Source organism: Lates calcarifer, linkage group LG13, assembly GCF_001640805.2.
Source record: "Lates calcarifer isolate ASB-BC8 linkage group LG13, TLL_Latcal_v3, whole genome shotgun sequence".
Lineage (NCBI taxonomy): Eukaryota > Metazoa > Chordata > Actinopteri > Centropomidae > Lates > Lates calcarifer.
The window spans coordinates 16,500,049-16,522,418 of record NC_066845.1 but is presented as its reverse complement, the minus strand read 5'-3'; the positions used below and the strand labels follow the sequence as shown (position 1 = coordinate 16,522,418).

At 40.0% G+C, this 22,370-nt stretch overlaps 2 protein-coding genes across 2 annotated transcripts; both read left to right on the top strand.

Moving 5' to 3' along the window:
- Positions 1-1,758: 1,758 nt before the first annotated feature.
- On the top strand, positions 1,759-7,676 carry asb6 (ankyrin repeat and SOCS box containing 6). Its single transcript, XM_018669712.2, has 7 exons — positions 1,759-1,853; positions 2,292-2,456; positions 2,697-2,878; positions 4,656-4,762; positions 5,033-5,141; positions 5,224-5,310; positions 6,434-7,676. Exons 2-7 carry the CDS (start codon positions 2,344-2,346, stop codon positions 6,994-6,996), a joined length of 1,161 nt encoding a protein of 386 aa, XP_018525228.1. The 5' UTR covers positions 1,759-1,853; positions 2,292-2,343; the 3' UTR covers positions 6,997-7,676.
- A 13,001-nt stretch (positions 7,677-20,677) lies between these two features.
- On the top strand, positions 20,678-21,787 carry LOC108877991 (immediate early response gene 5-like protein). Its single transcript, XM_018668265.2, has one exon. The coding sequence runs from the start codon at positions 20,840-20,842 to the stop codon at positions 21,716-21,718; it is 879 nt and encodes a 292-aa protein (XP_018523781.1). The 5' UTR covers positions 20,678-20,839; the 3' UTR covers positions 21,719-21,787.
- Positions 21,788-22,370: the final 583 nt, after the last annotated feature.

The window sequence follows — 22,370 nt, the reverse complement described above, 5'->3', positions numbered from 1 at the left end:
TAATCAAACCTTGTTTTCCACTTGAGAGGAGAAGCTCTCAGTAGGCCAAATAGATTCTCAGTGCTATTTGTTTGTGATTCTGCCCATGTCTGCATTCACATGATGGGTTGTACTTGTTTTCATGCATATGTAAAACTGTGCCCTCATCCATGTGTCATATGATAACAGATGTGTACCACTGATTCCAGGCAGTAGTCTGTTTGCTTGTGTTGCACTGCTGCCACCTAAAGACAGAGTTTGAATCAAACACTATTTGGTCAGCAATCAAACAGAAGACAGTACTTTACCTACATAATAGTGATTTACTGATTTATTTATTCATTTTAAGCCTTCTCACCAACCATAACTTCTAGTTTTTATCTTCACACTCAAACCCCACAATCCAAACAGCCCATGCTGTTTTCATATAATTCACCATTCAAGCAAAAAGTCTTTTATTTATTTTACCGGTGGTCTCACAGCCTTAAAAAAGGATATGCTAGTTTAATTTGTCTTCCTCAGCAGGACATGTATTATATTACTTTCCAAAGCATGATACAGTATGTCAGCAACAACATATGTTGTGTTAAAATGCACTGTCATTAACATATGCTGCTTTCAAAATCAGACACAGATGTGTTAAAAATCACATCTTTTGTAAGAGAGAACTCCTCTGCTGTTCTCAAAGTGAGCCATCTGTTACCAAACCCAGACACGGCAGGGGTTTGCTTGCTAAACAGGACAAAGGCGACTGTTATCAACCAGATGCTGTCAGCATAGTGGAGTAGTTGTCAAAAAAAATCTGAACACTGCTGTCTTTGACTAATGTGCCATATGGACAAAAAAGTTGTTTGAAACCTGTGAAGCAACTGTTTCAGTCGGTGGTAAAACATTTAGTCTTTTTTCAGTAATCACTGAACAAATTTGACATTTAACATTTTATGTTACACAGAAAAAACTGTTGTCAGTGTCTAACTTACTTAATCTTACTTTGCACATTGCCTCTCTGTCACATAGGTTTACTGGCTCTAACACATTATTTTCAAAGGAAATGTATGGCAGTGTGGAAGGTTATTAGTTTTGTAGTGTCCATCATGTTTCAGCTTTTTATGTGTGATGATGGTTCTCTGCTACACACACAGCTATTTGTGCTCTAGATTCATAAAGAACATTTATTGACAGATCCACTGTGTGTGTGTGCGTGTGTGTGTTTACTTTAAACTTTTCATGTCAGTAACTGTTCAAATTATCCACTATGTAACCAAAATAAATAAATATAAGATTAGGGAAAAGTAAAAAGACTGAAAACAGATTTTTTTTTTTCTTTTTTCTTTTTTCCCTTTTTCCCCCCTGTAATCCTCTTACAATCCTTCAGATTTATTTTATGACCTTTTGGAGGGGCCTGACCCACTAGGTTTAGGTATATGTGGATTAAACTAGCTCCACATTGTGCTGGTACGACAATAAAATACTACTTGTACATTAATGCATCAGTATTAATGATCTAGTCGTGTAATATGAAACAGTATCATACTGGCCACAAGAGCCTCTTTTCTACAGACAAGTATTCTACTTTTGATATTTTTAGATTGCTGTATTGTTGTAGGCTACTTTAGCTTGAGAAACGGAGTGCTTTTTTCCATTGTCGGTCAGAACCATCGTTTTAGGACATTTGCATGTTCTCTTCTTCACAAATTACCACCAAAAAGATGTCCTGAATAAATATTCATATTATCATGTAAAGAAGCATGGAGCGTAAAGAGGAACCCTCGTTAAAAATTTGCTTTAAAGGGGAATGAAAACACGGTCGGACTGCTGTGGGCGTGGAAGGTAACTTCCTGTTTTGAAGGAAAACGACTGGCGTGAGTATCTGAGTGAGTTTCTAATAACTTCCCTCATTTAAATAATATCTCTCAAACACCAGTAATTCAGAATTTAGCAAGTAAGTGACAGCAGCAGAGTAAATTTAGCTAGCAATGCTAGCATTGTCTGTGTTAACATTTACTTGCTAGCTAACAATATAACTTCTTTCTTAGAGCACAAATACAGTTGTAAGTTAACAAGCTAAATGCCACGTTAACTGTCAGGAGGAATAAAGTCGTCGTGTGAGCAGAAATGACATATTTAAATATGTTAAAATAATATGAAATTCTATAAAGCGTTACAAAGCGTTAACGTTAGCAAGTTAGCGGAGAGTGTCGCGTTGTTTTTCATTTGTCAGCTGAACTCAAGAGATACCGTTAAGAGAGATGAGCTGGTACGACTCTGATACTCTCGGGCACTGACACACCCTCTGTCCTTTACTTGTACAGTTGTTTTGTGGGTGCAAGGACTGACTTACGTGCTGTGAGGAGCGGAGGAGCCATGCCTTTCCTCCACGGGTTTCGAAGGATCATTTACGAGTATCAGCCGCTGGTAGATGCCGTAATGTGTGTTGTTGGACTAGAGGAAGGAAATGGTGGTGGTCAGGAAGACAGGTAAAGCTGAAACCGTACATGTTGTTTGACTGATTGTTAGTCTTTTGCCATTTAAAAAAATTTAACAAAATGTATAGTATTTTTTAAATAACTAACAAGGACAAATGGGTACTTCGAAACTGTAATGAATGTTTTATTTTCAGTGGCAGTTTGTAGTAGCCTACTCATTTCTGTGGTTAAAACACTGGTGGTCTGTCACAGTTTGAATGAAACAGCGCCACTTTCTGCCCTTGCGTGCAGAGTGCGAAGCCCCGAGGACGAGTCTGGTCTGTGTACTTCTCTGGTGGAGCTTCTGGAGCGAGAGTCCCAGTCAGAAGTGTTTGTAGAAGGTATCAGCTATGCTCTGTTTAAAGTGGCAGAGAGGGGGCTGGTGTCCGCAGCTGAAATCCTTCTACGTTATGGAGCTTATTTAAACTTTGAAGGTGAGTAATGATTTGGGAGTGGGAGCTTTAAATAATGTTGACGTTGGTTGTGCAGATATATTGTAGAATTACAATGTTGTTCAGAGGAAATTCTAGATAAAATAGTATTTAGTGGATATACAGATATACTAATAAAGAAAGGATAATCTAGCAGTAATGGTATTGTGGCTATTGCATTTAAACCCTATGTATCCTATAACGCATCTTTCATAATGAGGCACATTTGAGATGGCTTCCTTGTAAATTCAAACTCATGCTTATATTAACAACTAATACTGATGATTTTAAACAAAATTTGCCTTCAAATTGTGTGCAGCGCAATCACTTAAAACATGGATTATAGTTTTTCACTGGTATTTAGTGTATCACTGCCAGTAACAGGCCAGTCACACATTTGCAGTGTCCACATGTTTAAAATCAGTAAATACAGCTGGATGTTTCAGACATATGCTGGCGTCTCAGACTCAGGAATATTAATGTTAATGGTACCTGAAAATGTGTTTCACTGCAAAAAAAAATGTGTTTCACTGCAAAAAAAGAAGAGCACCAAAGCGCAGTTGACAAGCCTCAGTAGCATTGCTTCAAAATTGAGAATTATGGGCTGCATGATTAATTTAAATGTTGGCAAGTGGTTTTGCTTATGGTACAAAGGAGGGTGTTGCTTTAATGAGAATGAGTAATATTAGGTAATATCATTAATTATTTTAATTGTATCTATTCCAAACTGTATGCATCTATTCAAAGTTGTTGATTGTGAACAACACATCAACCTGAAACATGTCACCCAGATCTAAGTTAATGTTCAAACTTGCAGGACCAATTTGAGTTTTTGGGTGGAAGCCAATTAATTATAGCTCAAATTGTGATATTATCAAACAGACATTTAGAAAATGTTTCTTCGGGAAGCCATGAGTCTCCAGCATTTATAGTGCATTTACACCCACTGAACAGTATAATAGCACACAAGGGAATGAAAATGGTGTGAAGCTCAAACTGCTTATTGCCTCCATGTCACATAGGTTTACTAGTTTTAACAAGTTATTTTCAAAGGGAAATGTATTTTTGCTGTGTGAGAAGTCTGGAAGGTAATTAGTTTACTAGCATCCATCTTGATTCTTTTTATATGCGATGATGGTTCTCTGCTACACACACAGCTGTTTGTGCTCTAAATTGATAAAGAACATTTAATGACAGATTCCACTTCAAAACATGAGTGGACCTGCTGTTTTCCTACTTTACACAACTAACTGCATATGTATAAAGTTGTCATCCATATACACTTGAGAGATAAGTCTCCCTTTTGCAGATTGCAGTGGAAACCTGCCAGAGCTCAGCCAAACTCTGCTGTGGTGACCTCTGGTGGTTGTAGAAATGTGTTTCCCCAGGGACGTAATTAGGGGATCCTGGCAGAGGCTGCTTCATTCATCTTTCACATTTCTTGGACACTTCTTTCCAGAAAGTTAACACTGACAAATGCTCCCACATGCAAAATGCCCAAGTTTCTCCATTCTTTTTCAAGAATTTGCTATTCTTTGCCATCACACTTGAGAACATGCTAGCTTGTGTCAGCTATCAGACAGGCATGAGCAAGAACATACAGTTGTGATGTGAAGTGGCAGTCTATAATCTGGACACTGATCAGGGTGTATACATAAAGCAGTATATAGAAGGTTGTGTTTCAAGCATCTTCATAAATCTTCATCTGACTGACTTATATCTCCTCCCCAAGAGTGAGACTCAGTTTGTTTAATATTGATATTTGTTTTCCACTCTCCAGACCCAGTGTCATACTACAACCCTCTACATATAGCAGTTTTGCGGAACAGGCCAAACATGGTGCGGCTGCTGGTTGGACATGGAGCAGACATTGAAAAGAGGGACAGAGTGAGTCAATGGTCTAACTGGAAAGTATCTATGAAACTAAAAAAGGAGTCAGGTTGACTTATACTTTTAGTATTAGTCTTTTAGTTTCATGAAATGTCCTTGAATCCAAAGAGCACCTGTTTTTTGGATACCTGAATTTGTGAAGCAGCATTCCTCAGCCAATCTACTAGCATTTGCTTTCTCTTTAAACAAGTATCTGTGTCGTCTCTTGTGTTCATTTAACTGTTTTTTAATCATTTGGTGTAAATACTATTATATTGTAACTGGTAGATCCATGAGAGCAGTCCCTTGGATCTTGCCAGTGAGGAGTCAGAGAGACTGCCCTGCCTGCTCACCCTGCTGGACCTAGGTGCTGATGTGAATGCAAGAGATAAACATGGTAAATTTAAATCACCCAGTCTAATCCCAAAACATTCATTCTTTTATTCAGAAAACTAACTACTTTGGCCTTGTCTCCGAAGGAAAAACACCTCTGCTCCATGCCTTGGCAAGCAGCGATGGACTCACTGTGCACAATACAGAGAACATCCATCTTCTTCTTCAGAGGGGTACTGACCATGAAACATCCTTCATCTTCACTTTTCCTTCTTGTCCACTTTTGGTCATTCAAATGCCCTCTCAAACAGGATCACAGTTAAAACACTACATTCAGAAACTTGGGTTAATTTGCATACTTACCCATCTGTATGTATTTTGAGTTCAAAGTAAACTGTCAGTGGATTTCAGGATACAATATGCACATGCAATCCTGTAATCCACACAAGAAGTGACTGACTGAGGACTAAAAGTTTATCTTAACGTCTTCACACTAAAACAAATCAATCACTCTCCCCAATATACTTAAGGTTTCACTGTATGACTAGGGGGCCTGCATGTAGACAGCTCCATGGTCTTGTCTTTTTTAGGTTTTTACAGCAGTTTTTACAGTGCCCCGACCCAAGAAAGCCACCTAAACCTGAATATTTATACACAAGCCAATGACTTCCATATTCCCTACACAAGACTCTCATGCAGGATGTGTCAGGATGTGACTGTAACAGATATTGTTAGGGTTTGAAGTGAGTCCCAACCACTCAAAAGTGGGCCTCAGATCTCTTTTTTTCAACAGAGCCCAATTTGCAAATAATGAAAAAAAAAGATTTGGATAAACCATATTCAGCTCACTGCTAAGATGCTTGGTTTATACACATGGAGATCTGCTCACTTGTCATGTAGAGTACTAATCAAGTTGTTATATAATGGCTTCTGCGGCAAACTTGTCAAGCCTGTGAAAATAACCCTGATGATGTCATCAGGGGTATCTCAGCTTGGATGCTTCAAATTTATAACAAAAAGCCTTCATTACAAACTAGGTTTGTGGAGTTGAAAGATATGTTGCATTATGGGAAATATAAGATCCTCTTTTTTTAGAATTTGAATCCTTCAGGGGGTTAAAATGCAGGACATCTTTTTGCTCTATTTCGTTCATTTTTACCATTCTTTTTTTGAGCAGTGGCTCATTTTATAAGCTGTAAATGCTCAGTAGTTCTGTTTCATAAATGACTTAGTGTAACGCTAGACAAGAGTTATTGTTTGTCTGACACATATGTTCTCTATTGTGCACATAACAGTGGCTAGCTGTTCTAGATTTGATCACCGATGTGGTTCTGAGTGATGCTTTCTCTACTACAGGTGCTGACATTAATGCTGCTACTGTAGACGGTGAAACAGTTGAGTCCTCGTTGGTGTTTCTGGTTAAAGAGGCTCTGGAGGCCAACGTGGAGGACGCTGCTGAGATCGGTAACTTCTGCTTGAAAACCACACAACTACTGCTGGCTCACGGTGTGGACCCCAGCTCCTGTCTGAATGAGGATGGCGAGCCCTCCCTTACACAGACGAGCCTGGAGCACTTCGACCGTCTCTTTCCTCTGGCTGTGCTCTTAATCCAGAGCGGAGCCTCTTTGGCTTGCTCCTATCACGGCAACTCCTGTTGGTCAGGTTACAGCCTCCTTTTCCAGCGGCTCCAAGCAGCCCTGCAGCAATGCTCTGATGAAAGTCACGCCTCTGAGCTCCTGGAGCAAGCCGAGGTGTTGCTCGACTTAGCAAGGATAAATGTCCCTACATTACATCTGCCTCCCAGGCTGGAGCTCCCTGTGCCTGGTCACGACCCTCACCCATATGCTCAGGCTCTGGTAGACCTGCACAGCCGGGTGGTAGAGCATGAAGCAAGCCCTCCTGCCTTGCGATGCCTTTGACGGGCATTCATAAGGAACCACCTGCAGCCCTGGCCTTTGGAAGACCGAGTCAAAGCCTTGCCATTACCAGACAGACTCAAAGACTTTCTTCTCCCTGAGCGCACATACACCCCAAAGCCTGGTTGGGACTGCTTCAAGCCCCAGCAGAGCCAACGCTGATGATAGTTTTTATTCTGCCTAAAATCTGAAATAACAGACTGAACAGGCCTGAAGTAATTTGAATAAAATGTCTGGGCATTTGTTCATAAATGAAGCTAAACCTAACAAATTGAGGCCTTTGTTGAATCCTCATTGTATGTTGTGAGTGCCAAATTTACAGACAGATGTGATTATGTTTACTTTAACACACAAAGGTATGTATGTGCAAATTAGTGTCTGAATTGTATCTGTCACTGTTGAATAAACTGCCATACAGTCAAGTGAACCAAATTAATATTTAAAGCAAATTGCAATACAAAATAAAAGCCACCAGATGGCAGTGTTGCTCCTGCATATCAAAAGTAGCTCAAATGCCAGGGTCAAAGATTTAGTTATTCTCAGTGCAGCCTATTAAAGTTGTTCTAGCGCAGTAGGGTCCATCTATATTTTATCTCCTCAACATGATGGTGATGTATTGTGGAATTTGTGTATCTGCTCACTTATCATGAAGGTGGATCAATAAAGTAAACAGGCATGTTTCACCATCAGTGTCCTGATCTGTATATCCACTAAATACTGTTTTATGTTTGTCAACATGTGACTGATTTTAATTGACCAGGTAGTGGCAGTGCAGCGCTGACTATGACTCTTAAGTTTGCTGGCTACCTGTTATGGGAGAATAATCAGTGTTATATATTTGCCTCATGGTTGAGTGTGCACACCAAACATCAGTTGAGCAAATGGTTAAAATAAAGAAGGAATAAAATGCTACAACACTGCAGGAAGAGTGTGCCTGTAGATGTTTTGACGTGGTTTTACTGTGACATAATGTGGCTGCTGGTGTGGAAAGTTTTACTAAGCATTCTTAATGCTTATGTTTAAATTCAGATGAATTTATGGCCCCTCTCCTGTTTTTTCTGAACATCCCATCTTTGGTAATAAACAAACAGTGCCTGTAGGAAGCATACTATGGTGGTACAGGAACACCATAGGGTACATACAGTATGTGTTTGCATCCATGTGTGTGTGACGAGCAAACTAAATAGGACATTGTGTTACACAACTAACCCCTTCCTGACATTGCTGAAGCTGGAGTGGCTCCAAGGCTTGCAGGCGCTCCAGCTCCTCTTGGTTATCTAGGTCACAGCCTCTGAGGAGAAGAGCCTCAGCAGCAGCAGCAGCAGCAGCAGCAGCAGCCCTGCATGACACACGCTTCACTCTCCTGTCTGTCTGAATCTCCCTGCATAGGCTTGACAAAACCTCAACACTGGCCTTGGTCGAATGAGGGAGAGAGAGGGAGGGAGAGGGTTGCAGGAGGCAGAACGGTGAAAAAAAAAAAAAAAAACGTTAAAGATACAGAGACGGCATATGTGGAATGGAGGACACATGGAAATGGGAATGGCAATGTTGGATTACATTTATACAATACACTAGCTGTAGGAACATAATCCACCCAACCGACAATCACGATGCTGGGGGAAAAAAAACAGCCGTCTTCCACAGAGTCCAATCCCTGCCTGTAGAAGGTGATAGAATAGAGATAGTGGGGGGAGGGCTAAGCCAGTACTCTCCATCCAGCATTTATTGGAAAACAGTGCGAGTGAAGCTTGGTACTGAAATTAGTTATTGATCTATTCTCTCCCTGAAGCCCATGGGTCTTTCCCACCACACCTGCTCATTCTCTCATAGCCTTTTCTTTCACCACAACCCATTGCATCTCTCAACCTTTTGCTTCAAGCTTCGGTGTGTTTTTGCTTGTTTTGTAGTTCTTTTATTTTCTTCAAATCGCCTTCTCAGACAGAGAAGTTACTTCAAAATGAGATTGCGATGATAATGTGATATCTATCTACTAGAAAGTTTGTTATTTAAAAACCAAAATCTGAATGGGCTTTGGAGGGCAGTAAACAGCTCAAGACTGTGGTTGACAAAATATCACTTATCACACGCTTCATAGTCTACAAAGAAAAGACAATTATTCCAAAACCCTCTTTATTTCAACACTATTATTTTTTTAGATTATGTCCTTCCTGTTTTAACCTGTGTATTTGTTATTTATTTTTTAATTCTCTATTCTTCTTAGTCTCAGCCAGTCCCTGACACCATCTTTTCTCATTATCTGCACAACAAGGAATATGTGGGCTCCAAAATAAAATGCAGTACAAGGGCGTTTAATAACACCTAACAACGTTTATGTTCTGATGGGCAAATCCACAATGCTTTAATTTAATTTAATCAACTCAAACTAGAACTTGTTTTATTAATATAAATTCTTTCAAGCAACACATTTTAGGCTGTTGTGAGCAAGATAAAAAGTAAACCTAACAAATACTGCAGTGCATACTGCCTTCCAGGAGCCATGAGCCTGAAACCTGGAGAATAATTCCAGTTTTATTTTGAAAGTGTAGGAAAAGAATTCATCAGAATTATATATATATATATCTATATATATATATATATATATATGAATACTGTTGTTTTGTTTGTTTACATCGGTGTTTGTTGGCTGAGTTCCTAGTCCAGCCCTAACCTTTTCATTAACCACCACGTCACCAACTGAAAAGACATTGTGGTCTGTTGCAGGCCTTTTCTTCTATAGAGCAGAGCAGAATGTGCATCTCCTTGTCTTTCTCTAGACGTTGTCTAGACACAGGATAATTGCAGACATCACTGAACACTCAGCTGCTGCCTGAAACCTCATGGGAGTTGAGGTGGACTTTGGAGGGAAATGGCCAGCAGTCAGCGAGGGGGTCATTCCCCCCACCCCCGGACGCTCACACCCCTTTTAGATTGTGTGTTTTTACTCATTTGCCTGTACATATACATACTGTGCTGTATGTGTTTGGTGGTGTGAAGGCGAGCATGGTGGATTTGACCGTGTGTGGGAGAGAGAAAGAGAGAGAAAGAGAGAGAGAGAGAGAGAAAGAGTGTAGACATTGAAACACACACTGTTCATAACCGCAGATGTGGTGACTTCATCAGAAAAAAATGTACCCCGTCCTATTGCTCCGCTTGTGTTGATGGAGCTCACCAAAATTAATGGCTGTTAATACTAAGACAAAAGTCACAGTGGATATCAACATATTCTGTACTTATGTTGGCTTCCATACAGCATATTTTATCTCGTATAAGAATGTTGCTGTTTGGCTCAGACACTTTTTAATGTGGCGCTTTGACTGGGTGTGGGGATGTGTGTGTGTGTGTGTGGGTGGGTGTGTGTATGCGTGTGTTGTGGGGGGTGTCGGTTGGTCTCTGAGAGATGGTCGCAGGTCGCTGGGTTCACCCAGGGCATAGGACTAATCTCAGTGGGGGTGGATTGAATGCAGGATAACTGAATCCTGTTGGGGCAGGCCACCTCCTCATTCTGCTCCAGGTGTTGGTTCCTCCTTTAGATTGACACATACTGACTGTTATGTTCACTAGCCTTTACAATTTTGTTTAGCCTAGTTCTGTAAGATAAGATCCAAGGGGCTTTATGTGTTCTTTTCTTTGCAAGGTATACTTTTATGTGGAGAAAATAGCTCAAAGTTGTAATTTATTACTTATCAAAAAATTACCATACTTTTTACTCCACTTTTCACACATCTCTTGGTTAGATCCCACTCCAAAATGTCTTTTTCTACATGCTGGTAGTTTTTTGTTGAGCTTACGTGTCTGTGTTTTCCAAATCTCTTTGGAGAGAAAGAAAAAATACCCAGCTCCAACAAGTCAAGTAACCATACTGTTACATACAAGTATTAACACAAGTCTGTTTTTGTTCTTCAAAGAGGAAATCGTATGAAAGTGTAGCACACTTAAAAGTTACAGTTCCATACTCCAACTCCTATTTTAGAAGCACACAAATCCACCACCCTCTACATTTCTACAACTGACGCCATTTCACAGAAATTCCAGACAACTGGCGCCTGAGCTCTGCCTCCAAGAAGGACATGATGAATAGGACACACCCTTGGTATGCTAGTGAATGGTAGAATATATGGCACACTGCAGTGTTACAGCCTAGATTCATTACAGCTTCTCATCCTAGCTCTTTTCAGTGTTGTTCTCTCTGCTTCTCTCCCCCTTGCGTTTCATGCTGCTCGCCTATTTTTAAAAGCTTGAATTTGAGTGAAATGCACTGAGGCACCAGTAAGGCGAGCTACAGCTCTTTCCAGCGCTGGTTCCTGATCCACCTCTTTGTTGTGGTCTATGCATGCCTGCTCTAGTCACATGACTGCGTTTCTATGGCAACTCGGGTTTGAGTAATCATTTGCGTTACGACCTTTATTCCCTTGAGGAAAGGGGAGGGGGAGGTTAGACTGAGCCTGTAGAAAGAGGGAGCAAGAGGAAAGAGAAAAGACAGGCAGAAGGGGAGCGGCAGAGAGGCACAGGGAAGGAAAATAGACGAAAACAACGGCTGTAGAGGGAAATTTTTTCCCTTTCTTGCCTCTATATTTTGTATTTTATCTTCCTCCTCATACTGCACGCCAGCCTCTGCCTCACCGTATTCAGTAGTGGGGGAAAAAAAGACAAAAGCCTGCCACTAAACACTGGGTTGTGTGCTTTAGTTTCACCATTATATCTTTTGTGCTGTGACTCACTCGGTGACTAGAACGGGCGAATGAGTTTGGTTGAAGAGGCAGCAGGCATGTATGTTTCATAAGGGCCTACACACACACACACACACACACACACACACACACACACACACACATACACACACACACTCCCCTTCATTTCTTCTCAGAGGAAAAGCAGTACTGTGCCACATGTGCAAGTCTCAGCAGAAACAGATTCTGTATGTTCCTGTTTCTTGCTCTCCCGGCTGCGTTGTCATGGTTACAGAGCTAGTCCACCAAGGCATGCAGTTCCTCTCTCTCTCTCTCTCTCTCTCTCTCTCTCTCTCTCTCCACTGTTGGGTGATTCAACCCATCAGTTGGGTTGTGTCATCTCCTAGATGGAGTTTCGAGCTCCCACATCTCCTAAATAGAGTTTTTCAGTTTGGGCTTGTGTACCAATTGGATTCTAGTTTGAGAAAATTTAGTGTGCGTGTGTACGTGTGTGTGCGTGTGTGTGTGGGTGGGGTAAAAGGGTGGGTTTTGTGGGTGTCTTTTACTGGCAGTGGGGGGGGAATCCAGCATTGACAGGAGGTGGGCTTGACTGGGGGGCTGGTGATAGACACTATGGGGGTTGTGTGGTGGTGGTGGTAGAGGTGGTGGTGGTGGTGCTAGCTGCTTCCAGGTGCCTGTGACTGGGCCTGAATATGAATGAGGGGCCCCGGTTCTCCAGAGATGGCGGCTGGGGAGAGAGCTGCTAAAACCAGAGACCAGTGGAGCCTGGCTGGTTGAGAGGCCCCCACAAGCTGCTGACAGGAGCTGGAGCTAGCCATCACGTTAATTAGCGTTTTTACTCTAGCAGCGGCAAATAGGGGGAGTGGGTTAGAGAGGGATGTGGGGGTGGTATATGACTCATAGACACAGTATGGTTTATTCATGATGGAGGAAGGGGATGTGTGTGTGTATGTGTGTGTGTGAGAGAGAGAGAGAGAGGAAACAGACATTTGATTTGCACACAGTTCTCTCACTCTGTGTGTGTGTGTGTGCGCGCACGCGTGTGTTGCCTTAGTAGATCACTGATTGGCACCAAGCCAAGATATTATTATGTCTTGAACATAATATCAAGCATTCATTGTTATTTTCTTTTTTTTCTTCCATAATTTTACGATACACATCCGAAATGAATTCTTTTTATTTGAAACTAGATCTTTCCTGTGATTTTATGATATGAATGTGTAACAGGAAATTTTTCACAACACATGCTAAGATAACACGAGCCACAGACTAGGAGCTGTTACATTCTGTTCCTACGGTTACCGAGACATTATTGATCATGGGCTTTTGAGGCCTGTCTGGGAAGCATCAGACTGATGAAATGGGTTACGGGTGCCCCTCTCATAGGTGACCTGACCTTGTCTCCTCTGCCTCAGCCCCTGACAGTGATCCTCGCCCCCCGGAGGGATGCACCGAACGGAATCGATAGATTGGTCTTTTTACCCACACCAATCACCCAGGACTCCCTATCCAGGTTGAGTGGAGCTGAGGAGAAGAGCTGCTGCAATACAGAACATTCCAGAAGAAGCATCTCCTCCTCAGTGTGTGAGCGTGCTTCATGCCAGAGCAGGGATACGAAGGCTTATGTGTTTGTTTGTGTGTGTGCATGTGTGTGTATAAGAGGGTGTAAGGGGGGTTACATTACAGCTATGCTATTGTCTAATTGTCTCCTCTTATCATTAGTGACAACCATGACCTCTGTTATTGGCATATCTGCATTCTGCCTGCACTGCAGAGCCTCCACCACACTACTCGCAGCGTTTTCTCTCCCAAGAGCAGCAAGGCCCATGCCTCATAAATACAAACACAATCTCTCCTACACCTCCTGACTGCAGGACAGGACTCCACACATATCTGCCCGTGGAGCGCAGCCCATTTGCATACATATTAAAGTGACGCCTCAGAAAAAAGGAAGAGAGAGAAAGAGGGGGGAAGAAGGAAGGGAGGGGAAGGGCGGGGGGGAGAGAGAGAGCGGGTATATGCAAACAAGGCTTTCATCTAATATGCAAGAACCGGCATTGCTCTGGCATAAATCTGCATCTGAGCTCAGGCAAAGAGAGCAGAGCCCATTTGACAGTAAATGGGCTAGGGATGGCTGTCAGATGCACTGGGGAACACTGTGTTACCCCACAGAGAACGGGGGCGATTGATCAGTATGGCATGTTACAAGTAGTAGGAACTACAATGTAACAATAGTACGTGCTAAGTAAAACCTATGGATGGAATTAGAGAAGAAAAAATTAGGGACAGATGATAGAGTACATCCAGAAAATATGGAATGCTTAAAGGAATAGTTTAACATTTTGTGCAGTAAGCTTGTTTATTGCTTGTTTTTTATATGGATTAAATACAACTTGTTAATTAGTTATTTTTAGTTGTGCTGGTGGGTAAATCTTTGGACAGAGCTAGCTATTTCCCCATGTTCCCAATCTTTATGCTAAGCTAAGCTAACCAGCTGTTGGCTCCCGCATTCTATTTACTATACAAACATGAGATTGGTATCGAAAAAAAGTTGTTAACACTCTAAAGGACTAAACTAAGTTATAAATCTTATTCTTGCTAAACATAAGCATGTTAGCATTGTAGCTATGAGCATTTTAGCATGCTGATGTAAACATTTGGCTAAAAAACACTGTGAGCATGGCTTTAGACTCATAGGCTGTGTTCACACCAACACAGTCCAGTCCTTCTTATTCATTTGAACAGGAAGTGCATTGATGCAGCGGATAGGCCACTGAGGGAAGGTTGTCCAAAACAACTCTGCATTGTGTATCACAAAGTTGAAACTGGTTCAGCTTTTGCTACAACATAACATGACATCATCCAGCTAGGTGCTGCTTTGGCCAGTCACATGCATACGCACATCCTGTTGGATTATTTTGTAATGCGAACACTGTATTTCTGCTGTTTACCTTAAGATTATCGCTAGTAAAGATATAACAGTTGCCTCAGTGATGACTTTCCAGGGTTGTAAAATCCTGTCTCTAACTGTTACAAACCACTGTGCTGTGTTTTGGTATCAAATAAGCTTTTATACACAGAAATCCGTTCCTCCAACTGGACTTCCCAGATCTTTTTTTTCATTGTCTCACTGGTGTATGAAACAACACACCCCCACAAATGCACCGCCCTGTGCTGTTTAAAGCAGGGCTTTTTCAGTGTGAACACGTCCATAGTCTTGTTTTACTTTTGGACACAGCCAGGCTACCTGTTTTCCCCTGTTTCTAGTCTTTATGAAAAGTTAACTGTCTATTGGCTACAACTATATATTCATCATACAGTCATTTGAATGGTATAAGTTTCCCCATCTGACTCTGAACAAGAAAGAAAAAATGTTACCAAAATGTGAAACTCTTCCTCTACTGTATGTATGATGCACAATTCCATTAACTAGTACTTAAGTATTATCCCCAAACAGACAAATGTTTAACACCCCTGGAACATTTTTGCACAAGCAAAAGTATAGCACATGGTGGCAGTGCTAAAGCAAAAACAAAAAAAAAGTGCATTTGTGAAACTTTACTTACTGTCTTCAGAAACTGGAGTGTTGCCATGAGCTCTGGGTTTCCCCTAACTCTGTGAGTATTTCATGTTGGACACCCTTGAACTCCCTTTCCTGTTTTCCTGCCCGAGCATGTCGCATTGAAGCACGCCATTCTGTCTGTACAGGTGATCTTACGCACAGGAAATGGAAACTCTGAATGTGCATGTGCTGTGTATACGTGTATGTGTGTGTGCGTCTGCGGCGCTTGTGCGTGTGAGAGTGCTGGAATAGTGGGGGGGGGGGCTTTGAAACAGGATATGTTGGGAATAACACAAAGCACAAAAAGTGTCACATGATCTGAAACACAGGGTTGATTTATTTGGCTTCAGAAAGAATCTGTTGCATGTGGTTTGGAGGAGAGAATGTTTTCCTTCTTTGCTCTCAGTGTGCTCAGACACAACACATGGAAACATTTTCTGAGAGGCCATGGGTCTGTGAAAAAAAAAAGCTCCAGACATTTTATTTCTTCTCCCTCTTTTCATAGCTTTTTGGGTCCTTTTTTTCCAAACTGATTGAATTACATACATCTGCTTGCCACATGTAGGAATATCTCCCTAATGAATATTTGCGACGTACTCAAGGGTAGTGACATGCAATTACTAGATATGTTACTACTTTATTTTGGTAAGGATCAACTGTTTTGGGCTCTTCACTGATTCCACGCAAGTGTGGTAGGGATATATCAATGAACATCCTATTTACAGCCTCTATTCCAGTCTGTAATAAATACACCTCCACTCACATGAGACAGTTGCATGTCTGCTCTATTGTCTGCCATAAATATGCTGGAAGGGTTGGTTAAATATTGATAACACCAATTTTCTGCCTCCCCACCACCACCACCAACCCACCCCAGACACCCCCTCTCCATCACCACCACTCACACAAACACGTACGCACATGCACATCACACACACATACCAAACCCCTCCTTCTTTCTCTCCTTCTATCTGGCGGTTATTTCACCCTCACAGTAACCTTGCTTATGCATATTGCATATGTAAATAAAGCACCCCGCCTCTGAAGTAATTGTGTGCATCTTCTACGGAGCTGCATATCTCAGCCCTATGTTTAAGAGGGCGCACTATGGAAAGACAGAATTCTCTTTGTTTAGCAGTGATTTGTTTCTGTTTGGACTCAAGAACTATAGATTTATTGATTTAAAAAAGCACTACAATGTTACAGTGCTATGTTTCAGTTTTTTTTAGTTAAGATGGAGTTGGTTATGGGCGGGGCTGAGTCCCTTGTCCAGAATTTCTGGAAGATTATATTTAAAGTCGCTTATCAACACAGAGATTCTGAAGTAACTGTGACATGTGATTTTTAGGATAAATACTAAAAAAAAAAAAAAAAACTAAAAATATAGTTTAAATGTAACAACAATGAGATGAGAGCAGCTATGTTAATGGGGTCATTAAATTTCTGAAATCATCTCAGCTAATAACACACAGCTCAGTGAATTATCAGATTAATTTGTTCTCTATGTCAAAGTTGCAGTGATTTGAAATAGAAAAAGTTGAAGACTTTTTAATGTGTTTTTAAAAAGTTGGGTTTTCTCTTCTCTTGTCTTAAAATAAAATATCTGGATATAACATGTCTTCATTACATAGTTTATTTTCTATATATATATATATATATATATATATATATATATATATGAATACTTTGAACACCTTCCTGATACAGTGTTAACAATTATCTTAAAAAAGCCAAAATAGAATGCAGCAGAGACTGGAATGCAGCAGTATGGAGAAGAAATAAATAAATTATAAGAAGAACGTCATATGGTTAATCTCTCACTTTTTATGTGCAAACATCAGATTTTATACAGAGTGTTCAGCTTGATTATTGCCTCATTCCATCAGCTATACTGTAGTAGTACAGCAGCAAACAGCCATTCTGTACTATTTTAAACAATGTAAACAAAAATTGCTTGTGTTTCTTTTTATCAGAGGCATTGCAGAGTTACTATGAACATGGATTTAGAGATTAAGATTCCAAAATTAAATTCTCCAAAGAGCATTGTAATATTAATATTGAAGATCAAAAATGACAAATATTCATTCTGGTAATTTTGCTGTTTATAGGGTATAGGTTTGTGCATTGCATATTTATGACATGAATGTGTAAATAACAAGTTGTAGTTAATCCACCAATATAATATGTTGTAGTTTGTAGTCTACAAATGTCCCAAAAAGTGTAAATAGATATAGCATATGGCCTCAGGTGTCAGTTCCTAACACAGAGCAAAGCAGTGAGGGCATCTTTAAAGGTGTTAACAACACTATTTGACATGAAACCTATAGTCAAATTTTATCCAAGATCAAGATTACTTAAGATAACAAGAGAGCACTGTGTGCAAATTTAGCAGTGTCCTCAAAACTGATGCCAGATTCATTTGGTCTAACCTCTGATTTTGGCTCTTCACCAATGATTGTTAGTTGTGGTTTCTCTGTAGTGATGCTCAATAGAATCTGCTTTGTTTGTTTGTTTGTTTGTTTTTGAGTGTGTGTGCTTTTCCCCAATAGAATTCCCCTTGTAATGCCATTTATCCAGACACCAATAATGCAAAACATTATATACAAAACTGTATTAAATGCAATTGCATCCTTTTGCTCTAAAGTTAACATATAGCTCCCACATGAGTATTTAGCTGTTTTCTATTTATGTTGTTGTTGTTTATGTGTGTTTTGTGATCTTTCTGTAAATCCAAGCCAGAGGTCTCTGAAGATATAATTTTGCCCTTTCACTATGATGAGACAACATTATACCATATTCTATACACTAACCTATACTAGACTTCATCCCACACTATATTCTCTGCTAAACCCTGTTACCTGTATACTGATTATACTGAGGCAGTTGTAATAATCAAGAACTTTTGTTTTCTAATCTTTGTTTCATTGTTATTTGTATGAAGGGTTTGTAGTAGGGTAAGTACAACAACATGAAGAAAAGCATCAGGTCACACAAACATAATTTAATTTAGCTGCCATTAAATGTAATTCACATATTTGCTCTAATGCTTTAGATATTTTTTTTAAAACCAGAAGTTTGTTTAATAAAACATACCAATGAAAATGCTACATGAAATTATACAACATGCTTCTATACTATACAAGTCTAAAAAGTACTGAACTATTATGCAATGCAATGCTACTGTACCACCCCACAGTGTACCATAAAACATGATATCAATCTGTTCTCTGCTATTTAAACTAAATTCCTGAGAGAGCACATGACATACTCCAATTTACACCATTATCAGAGCATGATAACCATAATAGTGGCTGTCCTCCTGATTCACCTATTTGGCAGGAAATCAAAGTCATATCCAGGTGTTCAGTATGATGTCAGCCATCTGTGTGTGTATACACAAACAGATGTGGGGCATGGATGACAGATAATCTCTCTACAAAGATATTTTGCCTCACACATCTGAGAGCAGTGACAATATTTCTATTATCAGAGGAAGCCCTTCTGACATCACTGTCAGGTTCAGACAGTATATTCATAATTTACTGAATGTGTATATACAGACATTAAACCTATAGGTGTGTATGGGCATGTTTAAGTTGACTTAGTTAGTATAGCATACAGTTACAGTTTACTTAAAATGTATAGTGTAGTCAAGTATAGTCAAGCATAGTATAGTAAAGTATAGTATAGTGTAATGTAGTATGGTATAGTACAGTCAAATGTAATATAGTGGACTATGGTACAGAATGAAATTATGTATATATAAATGTATATATCTAGATCTAGATATAGCTCTCATATCTCTTTCATCTTTCATTATATGGTATTATTGTATTTATTGGACTTGTATGTTTTTGATCTTGTGTTTTTACTGCTGCACAACCACTTGCCCCTGTGGGGACAACTTAAGTTCTACTTGACTTGACTTGTCTTGATATAGAATAATATGGCATTAAACAACATTGAATAATACTGCATTTCTCTTCTCTTCTCTTCTCTTTTCTTCTCTTCTCTTCTCTTTTCTTCTCTTCCCTTCTCTTCTCTCTATTCTGCTCTGTTCTGTTTTATTTGGGGGGCTGGGTTCAGAATTTTTGCCTCTTGAAGAGGCTGCATTCAAAAGCCTTGCTTCATGGAACAGTCATCCAGAAGATCTGAGGAAAGTGGAAAATGTTAGCATTTTCAAATGTACAATCCAGATTTGACTTTTTGGTGTGCCTTTACCCTGGTTTCTTGACTCTCCATTATTTATATTCTACTTTTTCTCCTAGTTCAACACACTCAATGACCAGTTTATTACAACAAATAAGCTAAAACAAATGTATTCTTATACAACAGCCCTAAAATACTCTAAATCCTACCTTCATGATGTTTATAGTGTTCCATTTTTTTAAAACTGTTTTCAGAGATGTGTTCATTAAACTGTATGGTCATTGTTGTTTTGCACTATACTGATATTATTTTGTCCACCTGCTGTATATCAATGCCAACATCTGTTTATATCAGGAAAAACCAGTACTGTGGTGCTGACATATTTCATTTATTTTTTCTGCCATTTATGGTTCTGCTCTATTACTCTGCACTCTATTCTATTCTGATCTGTTCTATTCTGTTCTATTACTCTGTTCTGTTACTCTGCACTGTATTCTATTCTATTCTATTCTATTCTATTACCCTCCTCTCTGTTCTGTCTCTGCATTCTATTCTGTTCTATTACTCTCCGTTCTGTTGTAACTCTGTACTATATTCTATTCTATTCTGATCTATTCTATTCTATTGCTCTCTGATTGTTTTCATTCCATTATATTTTGTTTTATTACTCTATTTGTGTTCTTGTCTGTTACTCTGTACTCTTCTCTATCCTGTTACTCTGTATTCTATTCTATCATTTCCCATCACTATCTGTTGTGTCCTATTCTGTTACTCTCTATTCTATTCTATTCCTCTGTTCTATTATTCCATTCTATTTCATTCGACTCTATTATGTTAAATTACTCTCTGTGCTGTTCTGTTCTGTTACTCTGTACTATATTCTCTTCTATTCTATTGCCTTCTCTTCTATTCCATTGTGTTCTATTACTCTCTATTCTACTCTATCACTCTTTGCTATATGTTATTGTTAATCTCTACTATATGCTGTTCCATTGTTATTACTGTCCACTATATCCTTTTCTTTTCTTTTCTTTTCTTTTCTTTTCTACTCCTCTCTGTCTTTCTGTCCTTCTCCACATTATTCCATTCTGTTCTACATGGACAGTAAAGTCTAATGATTTCTGTCCGCACTGAGATTTCAAAAGCTCAGAACACATTTAGTGAAATGCAGCATGCCCGCTCCTACGTGCATTCTGAATGAGGCTAGTAGTGATATTTGCGTATAACAGAAGCACCGCCTCCCTCCCATTGGACAATGTCTACGTGAGGGCGTGGCAAGGAAAGATGAGAGTTGCAAATCCATGCCCTTACTGGGAAGACATGGAGCGCTATGGACACAGTCTACACGAATCAAGTAGGAATCTCAACTAAAGATATAAATATTTCTCCAGCAAGGAAACCAACGATTTGAGAGACTGAGAGGAAAGAAAGGACGGCCCGGTTGAGGATGGAGTGTGCATTTGACGCACAGAATCTGATCTCCATCTCTTTGAGGAAAATCCAAAGCTCCAGGACGCAGAGAGGAGGCATCAAGCTCCACAAGAACTTACTGGTAACGTACGTACTGAGAAACGCCAGGCAGTTTTATATGAGCAAAAACTTGTCGCAAACGCAGAGGACGCATCACTATGAGGATGTAGCTGCAGTCCGTGAAAGGCAAGAATACCTTGAATTGACTGGGAGCTTTACGGAGTTGGCCGATGACTTCTACTGCAACTTTACCGGCGTTGAGTCGGACACTTGGCACTGCGGAGCGCACCAGCCCCATGGCCAGCCTGCAGAGGTGGCGCACCAAGACGCATCTGCCTGCGCAATGGTTTCACCAAATGACTCTGACCTCATGGTTTCGGAAGCCTGTTGGAGTTGTGCAGACAAATCCTCCTGGGAGTTACCTATCCCGAACACACAAGCCAACCAAAAGACTGTCCTGGACTTGGACACGCATGTGGTGACTACAGTCACGAATGGATACTTCCACTCAGACTGTTGCGCGCAGCCAAAACAGCCGCAGGGCGCGCAGTGCTATGCTAAAAAGCGAAAGATGGACACAAGTTATCATATTGTTGACCCAGAGTTTTATTTGCCAGACTTTGGGCCAGTGCCATGTAAAAGAATGAGGACTGATGATGATTCATATTCAGACTCGGACCAGTTGGACAACACAAACATCTCCAACCTGATCTCAGTGTTGGGTTCAGGTGGACTATCTGAGTTTGTGAGTTGGCAGCAGACGGACCTTGAGCAAATATTCGCCGCTCAAACAATTTGTTTAAAACATACACTGTTGACAGGCAGCGGTTGGACCAGAGCAATCGAAGCATTTTGACTTGTATGATTGTTTTTCTTTGTATCGCTTTATTTTATTGCTTTCAAATAAACCATGACACGACTGCAATTCTCTCTCTCTCTCCTCTGTTATCGAAAAATGTTGATGAAATGTGATTATATAGAACAATCATATCCATTTGCGGATTATTTTTGCACATTAACATTTCTAGTGTCAATTGATAGAATTTCTCCACACAGTATAAATTAATTGTACCTTTCATTTCAACCTTATTTTCTGGTGATTCGTTTTAGGGTACCGGAGTCTGTCTTTGGTTTGTATTTCCTGAAGAAATTAGTTAACAGTGTTTCTCTGGGAAGATGTTTGACGAGCTCCATCATGTGGCTAGTAGAGATCTGTACAGCCCCATGCACCAGACTGATGCAGAATATCATTCTGTAAATGTATTATTTATATCAGGGCCTGCTTTTATTAATCAATAAAACTAACATAATTTAAAAACACTGATGTGTTGGCTTTAAATTGCAACATCTGCTCCTGATGAATTATATCACTATACTCTTGTTAAATGTGCGCAATAGTGGCTTTATCATAGATTTAGTACCTCTAACTCCAACTGTTATCAATTACCATTATATAATATACCTTATTCAATATAATACATAATAATCTAACTGCCATAATTAAAACA